Raw genomic sequence first — 18582 nt, 5'->3', positions numbered from 1 at the left:
CGCTGTCTATACTCTGCAGTTTGTGACAAGCCTCCAGTTCCATGTGTCTTGTCTTTGGCCTGCTTCATGGCATCAGCAACATTCGAAATTGGAGTGCATATGACATGACACAGTTTGGCCTGCGCTTTGTGGTAAGATTCTACCGGCTTTTCGCCTTGTAGTGTTGTTCTTTTTACATTCTCGCTTGCTCATGTTCAGAGATGTAATTGAGATCTCGGCCTGTATCTGACTTTTTCCTCTCTTGGAATGAACTTCTCCATTTGCACCAAGTCCCCTAGCAAAATTATATTGATTCTAACATGTTTTTATGAGTAATTGAATAATTTTTAAACCTCTTATAAGTAATGTAAAAAGAACAAGCAGATTTCTAAACCTTTATATTGAAAAATTATATTCAATTACCTTTAGAATGAATTTCTTCATTTACATCAAGAGAGAAAGAACGTGTAAAATTATATTAACTTTTTTCTCTCTTAGAATGAACTTCTCCATTTGGGATAATTATTCAACCCCGGCCTTGTTTGGTTGTGTGTGGATCTGTGGGGGATTTAAACTCTTATAAGTCAAAATACGTTCCAATCCTCTTGGAAGGAGGATTAATCGAACAAGCAGTAAAAGATTTATATGTTTTTTCTATGAGTAATCGAATATTTTTTTAATCTTATAAGATCCAAATTGAGATGATATTGTAATTATATACTCTCCGTTTCAAATTACTTATCGTGGAGTAATTTGGAATGGAGGGAGTACGTTTCTGCCGTGCTTCTGGTTCTGAAACGAAATGTTTGTGCCGAACTCCTCTTGAGTGTATTTTCCAGTCAGTCATCATCACCGCTGGGAGCTGTGATACTGAGAAAACCCACCCAAACCCTCCCCTAACAAACACCCCCACCATGCCGCTCCGCACGCTGCTCCGGCACCTCTCGGCCGGCCAGTTCGCGCGCCTGCAGGCACTCACGGGCGCGGCCACGGCGCCGGCCGCGCACCGCGTCCTCCACCTCCTCCTCCGCACCGCGCCGGCCCCTCCCCTCCCCCACCTCGTCTCCCTCGCGCGCTGGTCCCGCTCCCACTTCCGCGCGCCTCTCCCGCTCCGGTTCCACGCGCTGCTGCTGGCCCGCCTCGCCTCCCACGGTCTCCACCCGCTGCTCCGCTCCGAGCTCCACGCCCTCGCCGCCGCCCGCCTCCACTCCCCGGCCTCCATCCTCCGCGCCCTCCCCGCGTCTTCCCCCACCACCGCGCCGCTCATCGCCGACATGCTCGTCCTCGCGCTCGCCAGGGCCTCCCAGCCCTTGGCGGCGTACGAGGCCTTCCACCTCCTCGGCAACAACCACCCGCGCCACCGCCCCTCCGCTTTCTCGGTGAACAGCCTGCTCTCCGCCCTTTTCGCCGCGGGTCGGGTCGACCTCGCCGAGCGGGCTTTCAAGGCGGCGCTCCGGCGACGCGTGTCCCCGGACCTTTTGACCTTTAACATCGTCATCTCCGGGCTCTGCAAGGCTGGGCAACTTCGCAAGGCCGGCGATGTCGCCAAGGACATCAGGGCGTGGGGGTTGACCCCCTCTGTGGCCACCTTCAATGCTCTCATCGACGGCTACTGCAAGAAGGGTCGTGTCGGGAGGATGTACCACGTCGATGCGCTTTTGAAGGAGATGGTCGAGGCTGGAATCTCGCCCAATGTTGTTACATTCAATGTGCTGGTTACTGGGTACTGCCAGGACTCGAACACTGCTGCTGCGGTGAGAGTCTTTGAGGAGATGAAGCAGCAGGGGATTGCGCCCAGCATGGGGACATACAATGCACTTGTTTGGGGTCTCTGCAGTGAGGGCAAGGTAGAGGAAGGGGTGAAGCTGGTGGATGAGATGCAGGATCTGGGGCTGGCGCCTAATGTAGTCACCCTGAATAGTGTGCTGAATGGGTTTTGCAAAAAGGGCATAATGGTAGATGCTGAGAATTGGGTTGATGGTATGGCACAGAGGAATGTTGAACCTAACGTGGTTACTTACAATACCTTGATTGATGGATATCGCCGGCTCGGCAAAATGAAGGATGCGGCGGCGGTGAAGGAGGCGATGGCAGGGAAGGGGATTAGTCCAAATGTCAGAACATACAATTGCCTGATAGCTGGGTTTGACCAGAGCGGGGATTGGAGGAGTGTTTCTGGTCTTCTCGATGAGATGAAGGAGAAAGGTGTTAGAGCTGATATTGTCACTTACAATACACTTATTGGTGCCCTGTGCTGCAAAGGGGAAGTACGTAGAGCTGTAAAGCTCTTGGATGAAATGTTGATGGTTGACTTGGAACCAGAGCATCGGACTTACAACAACATAATAAATGGGTACTGTGAGAAGGGGAACATTAAGTCTGCCTATGAAATTAGGACCAGGATGGAGAAAGGTAGGAAACGGGCAAATGTGGTCACATACAATGTGTTCATCAAGCACCTTTGCAGAATGGGGAAGATGGAGGAGGCTAATGAGCTCCTGAATGAGATGTTGGAGAAAGGTCTCGTTCCAAATAAGGTTACCTATGAAATAATGAAGGAGGGGATGATGGAGAAAGGTTACGTTCCTGATGTAAGAGGATTCGCTTGCTCAGAAGCCTCTCAAAATCTGACATCCTGAAACGCTTGGTATGTTCGAGTAATGTACCAACATAGCTTGTCTGTACCTACTTATACCTAGCAAACAAAGCAAGTAAATGGCAAGTTGGATTGTTGTTGAAATGAGAAATTGGCAATCCCTAATTCTGCTAGGTCATAGTTTACCCACTGCTTTTAGGTTTGGATGTTATCATTTGGTCCTTATGTGGTATAACCTAGGAGTTACTCTGTTCTTTGGTATAGTTCAGCCATTAACATCATTCTCAATCCAACTACCTTGCAGTTCACAGTTTTAAGTTTTAATGCTTGGTATTTTCTTGGACCCAGTCTTTTTGGTGTGCACAATGTGTTCACATTGAAGGAAGTAAACTGAAGCGAACCAGGAAAACTTGAGCATCTGTTTATGCGTGCTTATTAGTGGTAATGTCATACTAGCATTCATTTTAGCTTTCAGAGTACTTAGCACGACAGTATGACACTCCCCTATGCTTCCTATTTAGCATCACACAGGAAGTGAAGACCAGAGGCAAATACCTGTGCAACTCTATCTGACAGATCCATGAATCTGAAAGTGCTCACCTAGTACTGCGCCTCCTGGACACTACACTGATCTCTTACTGTATAGCCTACGTTTGAAGGATTCCTTTAGATAATGGAAAAAAATTATTAGTGTGTTTACCTTAAGGTTAGGAGCCACTTTATTTGGTTCAGCATATATAAGGGCGACAAAAAATCTGATGAAATTTCCTCACTTGTCCTTGAGCAGAAGACTGGTTGTGTTTCCCAAGAATAGAAGTAATATTTACGGTCCCCAGTAGTCACACAAATGAAATGCAACCAGGAGTCCACACCCTGATGGTGGAAACAAGATTTGGGGCTTCCATCTCCCCTGTGAGTCCTATGAGGTGCAGCAAAATGTTTATCACCCACATAATGAACTCAAAAAACATCATGTGCATATCGAGGCTTATGCACACTTTTTCTCCATTAATATTGTTTGTCTTGCTGATGGTTCTAACCAGCAAGTGGGGTATTGCATATTGTGCTGTTGCTCAGCAGATGTTTCTGAGCCCCAACCCTGATGGTTGATTTAGGGTTCCAAATCATTTCGAGGTTGTAAAAATCTCACATGAGAAATGGGAATAAGTAGTAATTCTTTTGCAAAGCACCACCACTGGCTTATCAGCATCTTGTAAATTTGCCTGCTTTACCAGGAACTATTTGTTGTAGTCTGATGCTTTTACTGGTATAGGTACCTGCTGTACAGCCTTCAGCTTATGTGTCCGCACAACTATTCTCAAGTGACAAATCATGCAATAAACCTCCTCTGCTCTTGTGATCTGAATGTACAAAAGCTCAGTACGTACAGTGAAGTTGGACCCTTCACTGCTGTTTGTTTACTACCGGTTTTGCAAACTGGGGTGGGCAAGGATTCTGATCGGATTTCGGAGAGTGCTGGATGGGCAGTTGCCATTGTCAGCAACAACTACAATAACAACAGCAATAAAAAGGAAAGAGAAAGTATAACTAAACAGAAAATAGGCTTATCTGCCATCTGTTGGGAGGACAAGAAACAATATGGTTACAGACAGGGCTGCACGCAGGGTTGAAATACAGGCGGATAGTTTCCACATGGTCTGGAGCCAAATCGGGGCAAATTGAAATTCTGAAAGAAAATTTACTGTTTGGTCGGAGTTAAATCCAGATTCAAGTAGCTATCTGCTGGATACGGATATTTCCTGGATTTGGCCGGCAGTTTCCTGAATTTGAAATCCAAAGGTATGATACATTTCATCCTTGTCTTTTTTATGTGCAAATCATATTAGCATATGAGGAGTGCTTCCATGCTCTTCCAAAATTAGATTGCAAGGGCAAATTATTATTGCAGTAAGTTCTGATGCCCAAGTCCCACGATCTTTTGCTTTGTTCACCGACCGGCCTCTCCTCCAGTGGCGCCTCGCCATGATCCACCTCCAGCAGCCTAGTGTGAAGTCGCTCTAGCGTGCCACTGCAGCTTCCTTCCGTGCTTCAACCAGGCGGACTATGCACCGTCCAGCCAGTGGATGCCTGTATCGACGACCTCTTTGCGCTTATTGCACTCGTGGAGCAGATTGGTAGATTGAGTGGCTCGTCGTGTCACTGCTGGTTTTATTGTAAGTGCCCCCTCTGTACCAAAATGTAAAACGTTTTTTTGGTTTTGCATAGGGCATAAAAAGCGTTTTACATTTTGTTACAGAGGGAGTATGTTGCTGCAACAATCGTGTAATTCTTGTCAGTAATGCTTCTCACCGTTTTCCTCCTGCTCGAGGGTTTGAATTGGATGGCTCAAGGTTGATACTTTGCAACGCTACCCAATTGCTTCTTTGTATTAGCCAGCTGTTGATTACTGAATTTTTATTCCTCGTTAGAAGCACTGCAGGAACATGTGTATTTAATAAAGTACGATGATTGTTCAAGCAACAAGGAATTACACAGGAATATGCAAGTATGTAATGAATCGGATAGAGATATTTACAATCATAGTAGCGGCCGTTAAAAAAAAACTACAGGCTGTACTTGTGCGGTGATTGAATTATTCTGATTGTTCCCTAATTCTTGTCATTCTACTGCAGCCATACTGCACATCTGCTCTACTCAGGACCGTTGATGGTCTCAGATTGGATGGTTTGACTGTTTCAGGTATGTTCTTGATCACCTCAACTGTGGCTCCAACCATCAACATAGTGGGACCACTAACGAATTCCCCGTGATTCACATTGCTTCGTTGGTTAATTAGTTTGTGCCATATACAGTTGATGTAATGTTTACAATCTGTGATATACAAATTGACAAATCTATTAATAAAAAATCGTGTATGTTCACCTGTAAACATATGCAAGATTTTCCATGATTGATTCGGATGACGTTGGAGTTCTTAGGAGCTGCAAGAATACATATATCTTGCTTTGCTAATGACAAATTTATAATGTATTGTATCAGTGGTTATTTTGGAAGAACTTCTGCTCCTTTTGACAGCTGAACTGAAACCATCTGCCATTGATATTAATAGCTACCAGATTTATTTATTTGAAACGGAGACAAAAGCCTCATATATTGATTAAGAGGAGGAAAGAGTCTGTGTTACAAGAGACCCACAAGCATGAACACAATTACTCTTCCAAGATAAAAGCCCCTAAATATTTCGCACCCGCGGTTACCAAAGCTTCATTTCGTTGATGATCATGTTGAGCAAGATTGTGGGGGAGCATTTCTCTCATTCCAAATTGTCCATGATACAAGCATATTGAGGGAGGCCATGACTTCTCTATGGGGAGTGCCCACTTCGGAGCGATTAATCCACCAATCGTTGACGGAGCTCTCCAAATGCCACAAAGATGGGTCAATGCTATTAAGATGAAGCTTGCCGATCACCAAGCACCAAAGCCGAATAGTAACCGACACTTGGGAAAGAGATAGTCACACGATTCTTGCACCGCCTTGCAAAACAGGCAAAGATCATCCCTGTTTGGGCAGCCTATTGGCGGTCCAAATGCGGCCTTGCATAGCCGACCAAGCAAAGAACTTGACCTTTGGGGTGCCCAAACTTTTCCAAACCGCATGCTCCATTGATGAGCGAATCTTTCCCAAGAATTGTGCCTTGTATGCAGATGCCGTCGAATATTGTCCATTAGCTGTGTGTTTCCACACAATATTACCATCAACGTGTGCAAGAAGACGCACCTTATGAAGAAGCATCCAAAGCTTGAAGAATTCACAGATGTGCTGGGCGGTGACGATGGTAGGAGGTTTGATTTCGAAGATCCACGCGTTGTAAGTGCTTCCCTCACTTTCCAATTTTTCTTGTGAACGCCTCGTATATAAGTGGAGCGATATCCATAGGCTTTTGCCCAAGGAGTTAAAGGGAGCTCCAGAACGGCGTTCTCGCTCCGTTGCCAATGGTGATGATGGAAGCATAGAAAAAGTTGCACAGATTGCTCATCCCCACCCACAACTTGAATGGCTTCTTTCACTCATACCATGGCCATCGGAGCCTAAGAGCGCGCAAATTTGTTGGTGTTGAGCACTCCTAGACCTCCATATTCAAGAGGCCGGCAAACCACCTCCCAATAGACCTTGCATTTAGCGCCGGTTGTTTAGTCTGAAGTGGACCAAATAAATGCTTGCTTGAGAATGTTGACGTCATGGAGTATACTTGGCGGCAGCACAGTTGGGGTGATGAAGGAGATTGCTTGGGAAGTGATCTCGGACTTGACGAGAGCCGTGCGCCCAATGAAAGTTATGTTTTGACCCTCCCAAGTGACGAGCTTGCTCGCAACCTTGTCTACAAGATATTGAAGGCCCATTTTTTTGAGTTGCCAAATGCAGAGTGGAAGCCCCATACATCGCATGGGGAAGGAAGCTCTAGTTGTCGGTAAGCTTTGCAAGATGAAATCAAGGTTGATATGGCTGCATTGAATGGGCACTACTGAGCTCTTATGAAAGTTAGTGCATAGGCCCGTAATCTCCCCAAATCCTCTCAGAATGGATGCACGACTATCAATGTCACCCTCGATAGGGGCCATAAAGATTGCCACATCATCCACATATAGCGGTGTTCTCACCATGGTGCCTTTCCCTCGGATCTTGTGTAGTATACCCTTCTTAGTTGTCAGTTCGAGCATTTGCTGCAGGGGTAGGGGGTCCCCTTGACGATGGCCATGACCATTCTTGATGGAAGGTCCGGTCACACCATTGAGAAGGATCCGCGAAGATTTTGTGCCGAGAAGAGCGGTAACCTAATCGCAAAATTTTCTTGGGAACCCACACTTTTGGAGAAGATTTAAGATGTACTCCCATTTAATAGAGTCAAAAGGCTTGCAGATATCGAGCTTGAAGAGGAGCGAGGGGGTCTTCCTCTTATGCAACCACCGAGCAAAGGTTCCGCACTTACATGAAGTTGTCGTGTATAATCCTTTTGATGAAAGCACTTGGAGCATTCGAGACAAGTGCGTTCATATACGGGTCTAACTGGAGAGAGAGCACCTTTGCAATAATTTTTGCAATCGTGTGAATGAGGCTAATCGGCCTATAGTCTGACTGTCTGAGACCCCTTCTGCACCCTCCTTGGGCAAAAGCACAACATTGCGGGGTTAAGCTAATGAAGATTTTTCACATGCAAGGAATCAAAGTCTTGGAGTCTTCATGATAACAACCTTTATGGCTCCCACACACTTCTTAAAGAATACACCCGTGAAACCATCAGGCCAGGGTGCCTGGTCACTAGGCATATCATCAATGGCATCTTTCACCTCCTCAGAAATTTGTCTATCAAGCCCATCCAAGTCCGGAACCTCCAAATTTAGCTCACCCCAATTAAAGTCTTTGGAGCTATAACATCCTTTCCCAATGACATTGGTGAAGTGGTGAAGGATAGTTTTCTCTTTTGTTTCATGCTTGGTCACCCATCCTTGGCCATGTTTGAGCCTATGAATGTGGTTCTTCCTCCTTGCATTGATGCGATGGTGATATTTTGTAGTGTTTGCATCCCCTTCTCTCAAGTTGGTAATCCTTGCACATTGCTTTTTTCCTCAATCTCTCAAGCACCGCCAAACTTATGACCCGTCTCTTTAGTCTAGCACGAAGGTCATGCTCGTCAATAGATAATTGTTGCATCTCCTGGGCGGTATCAAACCTAAGGATCACCAAAAGGGTGGCATGGAGGTGAACCTTAGCTTTGGAGAAGAGCCCTCTTCTCCACTCATTGAGACGAAGGACCGCTTTCTTGAGCTTGTGGAATAGAACTTGGTAAGACTTGGTGTGGTCCAAATGTTCATTCCAAGCCTTGTGAACCACCTCGTGGAACACAGGCATGGAGGTTAAAACATTCTCGAACTTGAAGCTCCTAGATCTTTTTTTTAGATGAACAGGGAGGTTTCCCTCCCCGGTTCCATTACTCAGCATGAAACCAAAACGCGATCAGTTATACAGCAGCTCACTTAGGGAGCAGTTCAGCCTAAACGGCACTAAGAGATAAAAAAAGGAAACCAGGGAAACAGAACTTTGAAAAGATCAGGTGGCACGCAGGCCCGAAATTAGAGTAACACAAATCAGACTGAAATCTCCAGGTTTGTGTCCGCTTCCATCTCCGCAGCCCTTCTGAGCTTGAATGGTGGCGCTGAGGCTGCTTGAGGAGACCAGCAGACAAGCGTCGAGACTGGGCTACTCAGCAAGTTTTTGCTCTTCAGGGCACTCTTCTTTGGAGAATGGAAACGCCAATCATCGTCAGAGATCTTCAGCCTGCCCCACTGATTCACAACCCCATCCTTCGTACAACCTCCCAGCATCAGCCACTCGCTATTCTCAGCGGCTGGCGCAAGAAGGCTGTAAGCGCTGTCAGGAAAATCTCCAGACGAGCTTTGCCATTTTCTGGTGCCAAGACCGCCCAGAACTTGAGGGTTCTGAGGATCAGCCTCCAAACCTGCAAGATCGATGTCCAAACGATGTTGTTAAAGATAATAGAGTTCCTATACTTCCACAAACACCAGAGGACAGCCGATGAAACTATATTTAGAGCAGAGTTCTTTCTATTAAATACCCAAAATCTGGCTACAGATTCATAGCCTATTCCCATCCGGACCTGAAAGTGGTCAGCCACAAACGACCAAATGTTTTTTGCTACGATACATTCAAAAAACAAGTGAGTGTTAGTTTCCTGTTCAGAGCAAAAGACGCAATCCAGAGGTTTAATGATGTGCCTTTTCCTCAGGTTGTCTCTTGTCATCAACTTGTTATACAAGAAAAGCCATAAGAAAACGTGGATCTTCGGGGGCACATAAAGTTTCCACACCGCAGGGATGAAAACTGGTTGTACCCCACGAAAATTGATCACCTGATACAGAGAGCTTGATGAGTAAACACCTTTGCTTTCAAGCTGCCATATCAATGAATCAATGTCCTCACAGAGAGCAATGCTTCTGGCGCACTCGACCAGGTGGTGCCATTGCTCCATGAGTTTATCATCGAAGTTCCTTCTGAAAGTCAGCTTGAGAGTATCCCCATCCCAGACCTCTTTAATAGTTCTGGTTTGCTCATTACAGACTAAGTATATAGGCCAAAATTGGGTAGCTAGAGGGGAGGTCCCAAACCAGGTATCTTCCCAGAATCTAATCCTCTCACCATTACCTACCTTCCATCTAAATCCAAACTTCAGGTTTTGGATGATGGATTGGAATCCTTTCCAAAACCTAGAAGAGTTTGGAGTAGGGTTAACAGCAAAAAGATTAGGCTTCCCAGACAAATATTTTTGTTCTATGATGGATTTCCAAGGTTTCTCCCCTTCCTCATAGAATCTTTTGACCCAAGATCCTAAAAGGCAAGTGTTAACCTCCTAGATCTTTTAGGCCCTTTGACATCGGCAAGCAAGAAGGGACAATGATCGGTAAGCGAGTAAGATAGGGAATGCAACACATGTGTGTTGAGCGTTGTGTCCCACTCGGCATTACAAAAAAAAAGAAAAAAGAATTGAGCTTGCACAACGTTGGATTTTTCCTCTCATTGCTCCAGGGCATGCAAAGGGGTACGGTCCACCTCACTGCCTGGGAGATTTGGGCTGAGCTGAACAATCGAGTCTTACAGGAGGTAGTTGGCACCAGTAGGCGACGTTGTTGCTTCAATCCGGCGTGCGATGAAGCACTAGCGGCTCGCCGGAGCAACCCCCGTTCGGGGAAAGGAACGTGAGATATAGCACGCTAATCGCTGCTGGCCTCTGTCCGGCCGCTGTTTCTTCTTTTGCTTTTTTCTGTCTTTCCTTGATCGTCTTGTGAATGATCGCAATAGGGTTTAGGGTTTGTCTTTCTTGGATCGTCTTTCTTTAGTAGTGACCGCACGTTGCATTAAACATGGAGATTACAAGGTGTACAAACGTGAAACCATACAAGATGATGAATGATCGCCCTGTACAGTTTGTTCTGCCCCCTGCTTATAATACTAGCTCTGTAACTTAATATAAGATTTTTGGACACTATAACAGTGTCAAAAAAGGTCTTATATTTTGATACGGAGGGAGTACATGAAAATGCAACGATTGTTGGGTCTTTAAAAAAAGCAGTCATTTAAGCACACAATGTAACGTTTCTAACACTTCTAGCCCCATTTTCATGTGAAGAGTATCAGTCAAAATTAATGGAGTAAAGCAATTTCCCCTGTTCCATTGCATGAAACCAGAGTTTAACGCTAGTAGTTTTCTAAGACATGTTCAATGCAGGGGCGCCTATTTGAGCGCTTGTGTTAAAAGAAAAAATAAATAAAGATGAAGCAGCATAAGCGTCTCGATTTTCAACGCAGAAGAGTTCGAGCACCTGCCTTTTTTCTTCTTCTTCCGGTGAGCATGCGAAGCGCCCGTTTCTCCAATGCATCCACTGAAGCTTCGACGCCAAAAAGGATAACCCGACGGAACACTGAACCAGCTAGCTACCTCACTCTCAGCTGTCTCCTCTCGAACTCTCCACACCCTTCTGCATCCCACGTTAGATCCAGCGAGCCACGGCAAATGGCGGCGTGCGGACCGAGGAGGCAACAACCTGCGTCCTCATCATGGGAACGAGAGGCCGATCGGCACGTTAGATCCAGCAAGACACGGCGAATGGCGACGTGCGGACGGAGGAGGCAACAACGTGCGTCCTCATCATGGGGACGAGAGGCTGGTCCGGCGGCGAGGCTAATGGGCGAGAAGAGAGTGGTACGCAAGCGGAGGCGGCACAAACCCTCATCAATGAGGCCGGAGGAGTTGGCGGCAAGGTTGACGAATAGGAAGATGGCGGCGCGCGATCGGAGGAGGCAGCAGCCGTGCCTTCCCGCGGGCGGACGAGGCCGGAGGAACTCGCAGCGAGGCTGGAGGACAGGAGGAAGGAGAGGCAACGGCGCGCAAGCACGAGGCTTACAAGATGGACAAGCTCGCCGATATCATTATCAAGTACAGCGTCTAGGTAGTCTTCCTGCCCGTCGCCCTAATAATCCCTGGTGAATTAGTTGTGCATTTTTGTGCCTTTTCTTGTGGAATTGATACAACAATAGTTCTATGAAGGAAACTTATGGTATCGCAGAAGAACAAGAGATTGTGGTCTAAAGTTTTGACATGTTCCAAAATGACTGGTCTTTAATTTTAGATAGTGAAATTTGGGACTATGTTAAACAAGATAATTAATCAAAAATATCCCTCTTACAGTTTATGACATCGTTAGGAAAATAGAACCTCTGTTTTATTAGAACAAAACTAAACTTTGACGCACTGGTGCTATAGTACTTTACTGTACATCTTTCACTAGGGACAATTTCGTACAGACATCCACAAGTTAAGAAATTCGAATGGTCGATTCATTTATAACTTATACATTTGAAGAGATTTGAAATCAAGTCTTGGTTAGATTATCCGGTAGCTGCAAAGGCATCGTTGACCCTGCGCCACATGCCATCGAATAATAGAATTTCAAAGTTCTTCTTACCCCAACGACATTTGATTTGGATAGGTTGTCTTCTGCGATTATTGGTATATTTGCGTTAAATTCTTCAGTGACTTGAAACCAGTAATCCTGGGCACCGTTTTCATTGCCAACGACAAAATCAGTGGGAACACTTAACCAAGCATTTACCTGCTCAATTCATAAAATATTGTTAGGCCAACCTTCTCATGATATAGTAACTATTGATAATTGAACAAATGATTTACCAGCATCGATTATCCTCTTCGCTCATTGTAAGTGCATGTCTCCGATGTTGGCACTGCCTACATCCATTTGCTGGAACTAAATTGGGCTACTACATGTAGGGTGAAGTATGTGCAATGAGTAGAGTATTTATAGGTTCAAGTAAATGTTGAATTATTAAGTATTATTAATGCATGAATAATTGAGTGGTCATTGTTGCTTTGACTGGTAGAGAACTTGTATTATTGAATAAAAAATCTCAAATTATATGATACATTGGTATTCTAGTACCGATGTATGTAACAAAGTAAACAATTTTTCCTACACAATAAAGTAAATGGAAAAGGTAAAAGTGACATATTAAAAAATCAAAACAATATGCTAAAATGATTTATGATTGTTTTAGTTTCCTCCAAATAGTTGGTCACTAAAAAAAATTAGTGTCCGTTGGTGTTCACTCTTTTGATATTCATCCATATGAGAGGTATCAACCATTATGGTTCCTTATAGGTACTAGACATTTTGATCTTCTGTCTTGTCTTGCCAATCTCAAGCTTCTCTTTGGAGAGTCGAAGCTGCACCTCTGCCATTATTTCTTGCGACGATGCTCGTAATGCTTGTATGTCATGGTATAATTGAAGATCATCATGTGTAAGTGTTACAAAATAGTCCTCACCTTTGACTTTTTCTTTCTTTTTCCCTTTCGCCAGTTTGGTTCCATCGGGCGAGTTTCTTTTTCCATCTGAGTTTGTATATTAGCATTACCTTTGCCTTTTTCGTCATCGGAGTGTCTATTCCACTTTTGGTGGACTCAACCTTCTCCCACTAGTACAATAGTGTAAAGTTTTGTCCTATCTCCTTGTACATGGCTAAGGCTTTCTGGACAAGCTGCAAGTCACATTGAACTTTGGCATAGACATCTTTTAGCCTGCAATAAACTCCATGAAAAGCAACAATTTTCCTATTAGTTTTACCCAAATGGTCCTTGCAGTATTTGTTGTTTCTCCTTTGGTGGATGAATTGTTTTTGTTGTAGTCATCCGTTACATTCTTCTAGCACATCTCTCCCTTTGCGCTATTTCCATCAATGGAGTCTATGGAGTTATTCAACCAAGCACTTATCTACAATATAAAGAAACTGAACTTCTTAAATATGGAAATAATTGAGTTATTCTACCAAGCGTTAATGTGCGTGAAAATTGATTATATTTCTACAAGTTTGTTAAAAACATATGTGTACAAGTTAGTGGAAGGAGAGAAGTTACATGTCTACTATTACCTGAATGAAAATAAAACAAAATGTTCTAAATATTGAATTGATGGAATTACTTAATCAAGTGCCAATGAGTGATAGCATTCATTGTATTTCTACTTGTTCCTAAAATAATAAATGTGGAATAGATGGATTTTTTCTAATGAAGCTCTGATATTAATAAAATTTTATTACCAATGGCTTTGTGATAAACAAAAATTTATTTCCACATGTTTAAAAAACTATAACAATAAAAGTACTTGATGGCTACTCACCAGTCTAATGTTGTTCTTCCCGGTCGAAGCTAGAGGCTAGTATCGGCTATCTTCTTCATTGTGGTCGTCGTCTTGGCCATTGGTAGCATTGTGTTGCATACTTGGAGAATAACCATAGTCGGAATATCCACTAGAATCAAATTGTTTGGACATATGTGGTTACGAAGACAAATTTATTGGATAATTAGGAGGTGGATACATCTCTGGATTTTCATACTGGGAGTTAGCGGAAGCGAACCAGTCGTTCTGGAAGGGATTCATTGGAAAAGGTGATGTGTATAAACAATAACTTGTGTGGATATGAGTAGAATTGTGTTGTGTATGAGTAGACAATTTTGGAACGTGCATACCACCGGAACTAGTTGAGTAGAGCTGGTCTAGTTCACAACACAATCCTCTCATATCTCACACAAATTTTTGTTCATACACATCACAGTTTTCCAATGAATCCCTTCCAGAACGACTGGTTCGCTTTTGCTAGCTCCCAATATGAAAATCCATAGATGTATCCACCTCCTAATTATCCAATAAATTTGTCTTCCCAATCATATATGTCCCAACAATTTGATTCTAGTGGATATTGCGACTATGGTTCTGCTCCGAGTATGCAACACAATGGTACCAATGACCAAGATGACGACGACAATGAAGAAGATAGCCGAGGTCAGTGTCTAGCATCGATCGAGGAGGACAACACTAAACCGGTGAGTAGATATCAAGTATTTTTATTGCTATAGTTTTTTAAACATGTGGGAATAAATTTTTATTTATCATAAAGCCATTGGTAATAAAATCTTATTAATGTTAGTGCTTCATTAGAAAAATTCATCTATTTCACTTTTTAATTTTAGGAACAAATAGAAATACAATGAATGTTATCGCTCATTGGCACTTGATTAAAGTAATTACATCACTTCAATATTTAGAACATTTTTTTTTCATTCAAGTAATTAGTATACACATAATTTTTTCCTTCCAGTAACTTGTACATAGATATATTTTTAACGAACTTGTAGAAATATAATAAATTTCACGCACATTAACACTTGGTAGAATAACTCCATTGTTTCCATATTTAAGAAGTTCAATATTCTTATTCAAGAAACATTTAGGAATATAATTTTTTTTATTGCAGATAAGTGCTTGGTTGAATAACTCCATAGACTCCATTGATGGAAATAACAAAAAAGAGAGGTGTACTGGAAGAATGTAACAGATGACTACAATAAAAACAGTCTGTCCATCTGGAGGATAAACAGCAAAAAGTGCAAGGACCATTGGGGTAAAACTAATAGGAAAGTTGTTGCTTTTCATGGAGTTTATAGTAGGCTAAAAGATGCCCATCCGAGTTGGCAATGTGACTTGCGGCTTGTCCAGAAAACCCTATCCAGGTACAAGAAGATAGGATAAAACTTTACACTATTGTACTGGTGGGAGAAGGTTAGAGTCCACTAGAAGTGGAGTAGACACTCCGAGGAGGCAAAAGGCAAAGGTAATGCTAACATACAAACTTGGATGGAAAAAGAAACTCGCCCGGATGAAACCAAACTGAAGGAAAAAAAGAAATGAAAATTCGAAGATGACAACTCTTTTGTAACAATTACACATGATGATGTTCAATTATACCATGACACAGAAGCATTACGAGCATAGACGCAAGAAAAAATGGCAGAGGTGCAACTTCGACTCTGCAAAGAGAAGCTTGAGATTGGCAAGACAAGAGAGAGAATCAAAATGTCTAGTACCTACAAGGAACCTGTAATGGCCGAAACCTCTCATATGGATGAATATCAAAAGAGTGAACACCAATGGGCACTAAATTTTTTTAGTGGCCAACTATTTGGAGGAAACTAAAACAATCATAAACCATTCTAGAATATTATTTTCATTTTTAATATATCACTTTAGTTACCTTTTCTATTTACTTTATTATATAGAAAAAATTCTTTACTTTGTTACATACATCGGTACTAGAATACCAATGTATCATGTAATTTGAGATTTTTCTATCCAATAATACAAGTTCTCTACCAGTCAAAGCAGCAATGATCCCTCAATTATTCATGCATGGTAATAATTAACAATTCAACATTTACTTGAACCTATATATAAATACTCTACACATACTTCACCCCCACGATAGTAGCCCAATTTAGTACCAACAAATGGATATTGGCAATGCCAACATCGGAGACATACACTTACAAAGGAGCGAAGAGGATAATCTATGCCTGATAATCTCTGTGTTATATGTAGCGCATACCTCCATGAAGATAGGACCCATCTGTTTTTCCAATGTAATTAATTTTAGCTACAGGGTTTGGAATTACCTTCAGATTGACAGGATCCATGGCTCTGATGTCCAGCAATGCATATATCAAGCAAGGTCAAGGTTTGGGCATCCTTTATTCTTCAAGTTTATGCTCATGGCAGCTTGGAACATTTGGATATTAAGGAATAGAAGAACTGTCAGGGGAGAGCGTGCTTCTTTTGCTACCTGGAAATGTAAATTTGTACATGATATTCATCTTCTAGTGCATAGGCCTAGAGATAGCATCAAACAACAGGTCTTAGCTTGGGTCAACACCCTCATGTAAATATAGGTAGGTATAATGTAGGTTCCTTCTAACTTCTGGACTTGAGACTGACTGTTCTGCTCGTACAGTGGTTAACTCTTTTATTTCATTAATAAAGGGTTGTGGTCCTTGCTCTACAGTAAATATTCAAAAAAATGTACATTATCACAACCTTAATATCATCACAATTAACATGAGTACAAACGGAATATAAGCTTAAAAAAAGGGCAACCTGGTGCATGTAGCTCCCGCTTGCGCAGGGTCCAGGGAAGGGTCCGACCACTTTGGGTCTATAGTACGCAGCCTTTCCCTACATTTCTGTAAGAGGCTGAGTACTGCTAAAAAAATCAGGCAAGGATGAAAATTATGATAGTAAAAACAGTTCTTCTGCTTACGAAATACTCCCTTCGTCCACGAATAAGTGTACATCTAGCTTTTGTTTTAAGTCAAAGTTTTAAACTTTGACCAATTTTATAGGAAAAAGTAGCAGTATTTATTGTCGGCGTTCTGGAAACGGGGGTCCCCAGACTTGCCTGCTTGCGGTCTGCGGCGTGGCTCAAAGGGGGGCCCAGCGCGGCCCGTCTTCACCAACACAAACCCAAGACCCTCGCGAGGGGCCAAGCCTCGCGGGGTGGACGACGCGGAGCTTCCTCAGGCACGGCCTCGTCAGGCTGGCTCACGAGGAGGCAGAGAGATCAAGGCGGGGTACCTCACGAGGTGCCCATGACGCAAGCCATGACGACCAAGGGCGCCAGGCGGGTGACAGCCCGCGCAGTGTCCTCCTTTCCTCTTTGGTGCAAAGGGGGCAAGCGCAGCCGCGGAGTACCGAGGCATCAGGCAAAGGTTGCCATTTCGGTGCAACAAGACCAAGACCATGAGGACTACGAGACGGAGGTTACCGTGGAGCCCAAGACAGCGTCATCACCAGAGCTTTGTGCAGGCGAAGACTACTTTTGTCAGGGTAGCTAGTACTAGCTGTCCTCCTTCAAATTAGCCCGCCATTGTTGGCTCCCTTCCCGCTCGATATTTGGGAAGAGGACTAGGGCCTCTATAAATAGGACCAGCCACCCACAGAGCAAAGGGGGCTGAGGGGTTGGAAGGAAAGAGAGGGGTTTAGATCAAAAAGAGAGAGAGAGAGAAAGGTGACTGAGCTCCTCCCAGCAGTTCATCGCCCCAGTCAAGAACAGACCCTCGCGAGGCTGTTCTTCCTTGTATTGTTCATCATCATCAGCCCAAGAGGCAATCCACCACACCACACACTGGAGTAGGGTATTACACCACAACGGTGGCCCGAACCAGTATAAACCCTGTGTCTCTTGTGTTGTTCCTTTCATAGTTTAGATCTTAGCAAGGCGGAGGGGTGCAGGTAGGTAGGAGGCGAAATCTCCGCGCGCACCCCAGTGTTCGAACCTCAAGGGTCTGCCGAAAACCGAAATCCGACATTTGGCGCGCTAGGTAGAGGTGCGCCGGGATTCGTCTTCCATCACCCGTTCTCCTCCGACCATCACGCCCATGTCTGACGCTCGTCGGGCCCGCGCTGAGCGCCGGGCCGCACTCGCTTCCCGCGTCGCCCAGACAGCCCCTGTCGGCGGGCGTCCTCACCGTTCCCCGTCACCTGCCGTCAACGCTGCCACCGGCCCGGCGAGGGACGAGCAGCAAGCATCGTCCCAGCATCCGTCCGTGCGGCAAGACGGCCGCACCGCGACTCCCTCGCTCACCCCAGCTGGTTCTTCGTCCCGCGCCCATGGAGGCTCGGGCTGCACTCATCGCGGCAAACGAGCTCCTGCGCTACCGTCCCATCGACGACATCTACGAAGAATGGCTCGACCGCGTCGCCGAGCTCGTCCGCGCCACAGGGGGCTCTCCTGCGCTGTCCGTTCCGCTGCACCCCGCCCCGCGCGGGCGATGAAGCTCCGGCGGCGCCCCGGCCGCCTCCTCCTCAGGAAGGCGCCATGGCTCCAAGGCGCGTGGCCCCTAGGCGGAACCCGCTCGGTCAGGTGCCAGCGCGGCAGGAGCAGAGCTGTTAAGAAGTCCCTCGCCCGCAAGAAGCTGCCCGGGCGCTCCCTGCTCCAGCACGTCACGACCATGCTCCTGCTCCCGCGCGCCAAGACCCCGCGCCGCTCCCAGCTGCAGCGCGTGGGGACATGCAAGACCAAGCTCCCCGTCATCCAAGGCCTCCCGTGGCCACAGCAGGCTGCCGCGCC

At 44.8% G+C, this 18582-nt stretch overlaps 1 protein-coding gene across 10 annotated transcripts; it reads left to right on the top strand.

The window, feature by feature from the left end:
- The first annotated feature begins 868 nt into the window (after nt 1-868).
- LOC125507887 (pentatricopeptide repeat-containing protein At1g09820-like) lies at nt 869-16517 on the top strand. Of its 10 annotated transcripts, XR_007283101.1 has the most exons (7): nt 869-2626; nt 3849-4375; nt 4547-4749; nt 4833-4926; nt 5005-5081; nt 5209-5275; nt 16120-16517. XR_007283101.1 is itself a non-coding variant. In XM_048672433.1 (2 exons), the coding sequence occupies exon 1, from the start codon at nt 894-896 to the stop codon at nt 2616-2618; it is 1725 nt and encodes a 574-aa protein (XP_048528390.1). In that variant the 5' UTR covers nt 869-893; the 3' UTR covers nt 2619-2626; nt 3363-3821. The 10 variants fall into 10 exon arrangements, 1 of the variants encoding a protein (XP_048528390.1); XR_007283106.1 differs by lacking the exon at nt 5005-5081; XR_007283110.1 differs by lacking the exon at nt 16120-16517 and having other exon boundaries at nt 3864-4375; nt 5209-5465.
- Nucleotides 16518-18582: the final 2065 nt, after the last annotated feature.

This window comes from Triticum urartu, chromosome 1 (assembly GCF_003073215.2).
Source record: "Triticum urartu cultivar G1812 chromosome 1, Tu2.1, whole genome shotgun sequence".
NCBI lineage: Eukaryota > Viridiplantae > Streptophyta > Magnoliopsida > Poales > Poaceae > Triticum > Triticum urartu.
The sequence above is the reverse complement of the archived record's forward strand: the minus strand, read 5'-3'. Positions and strand labels throughout refer to the sequence as shown.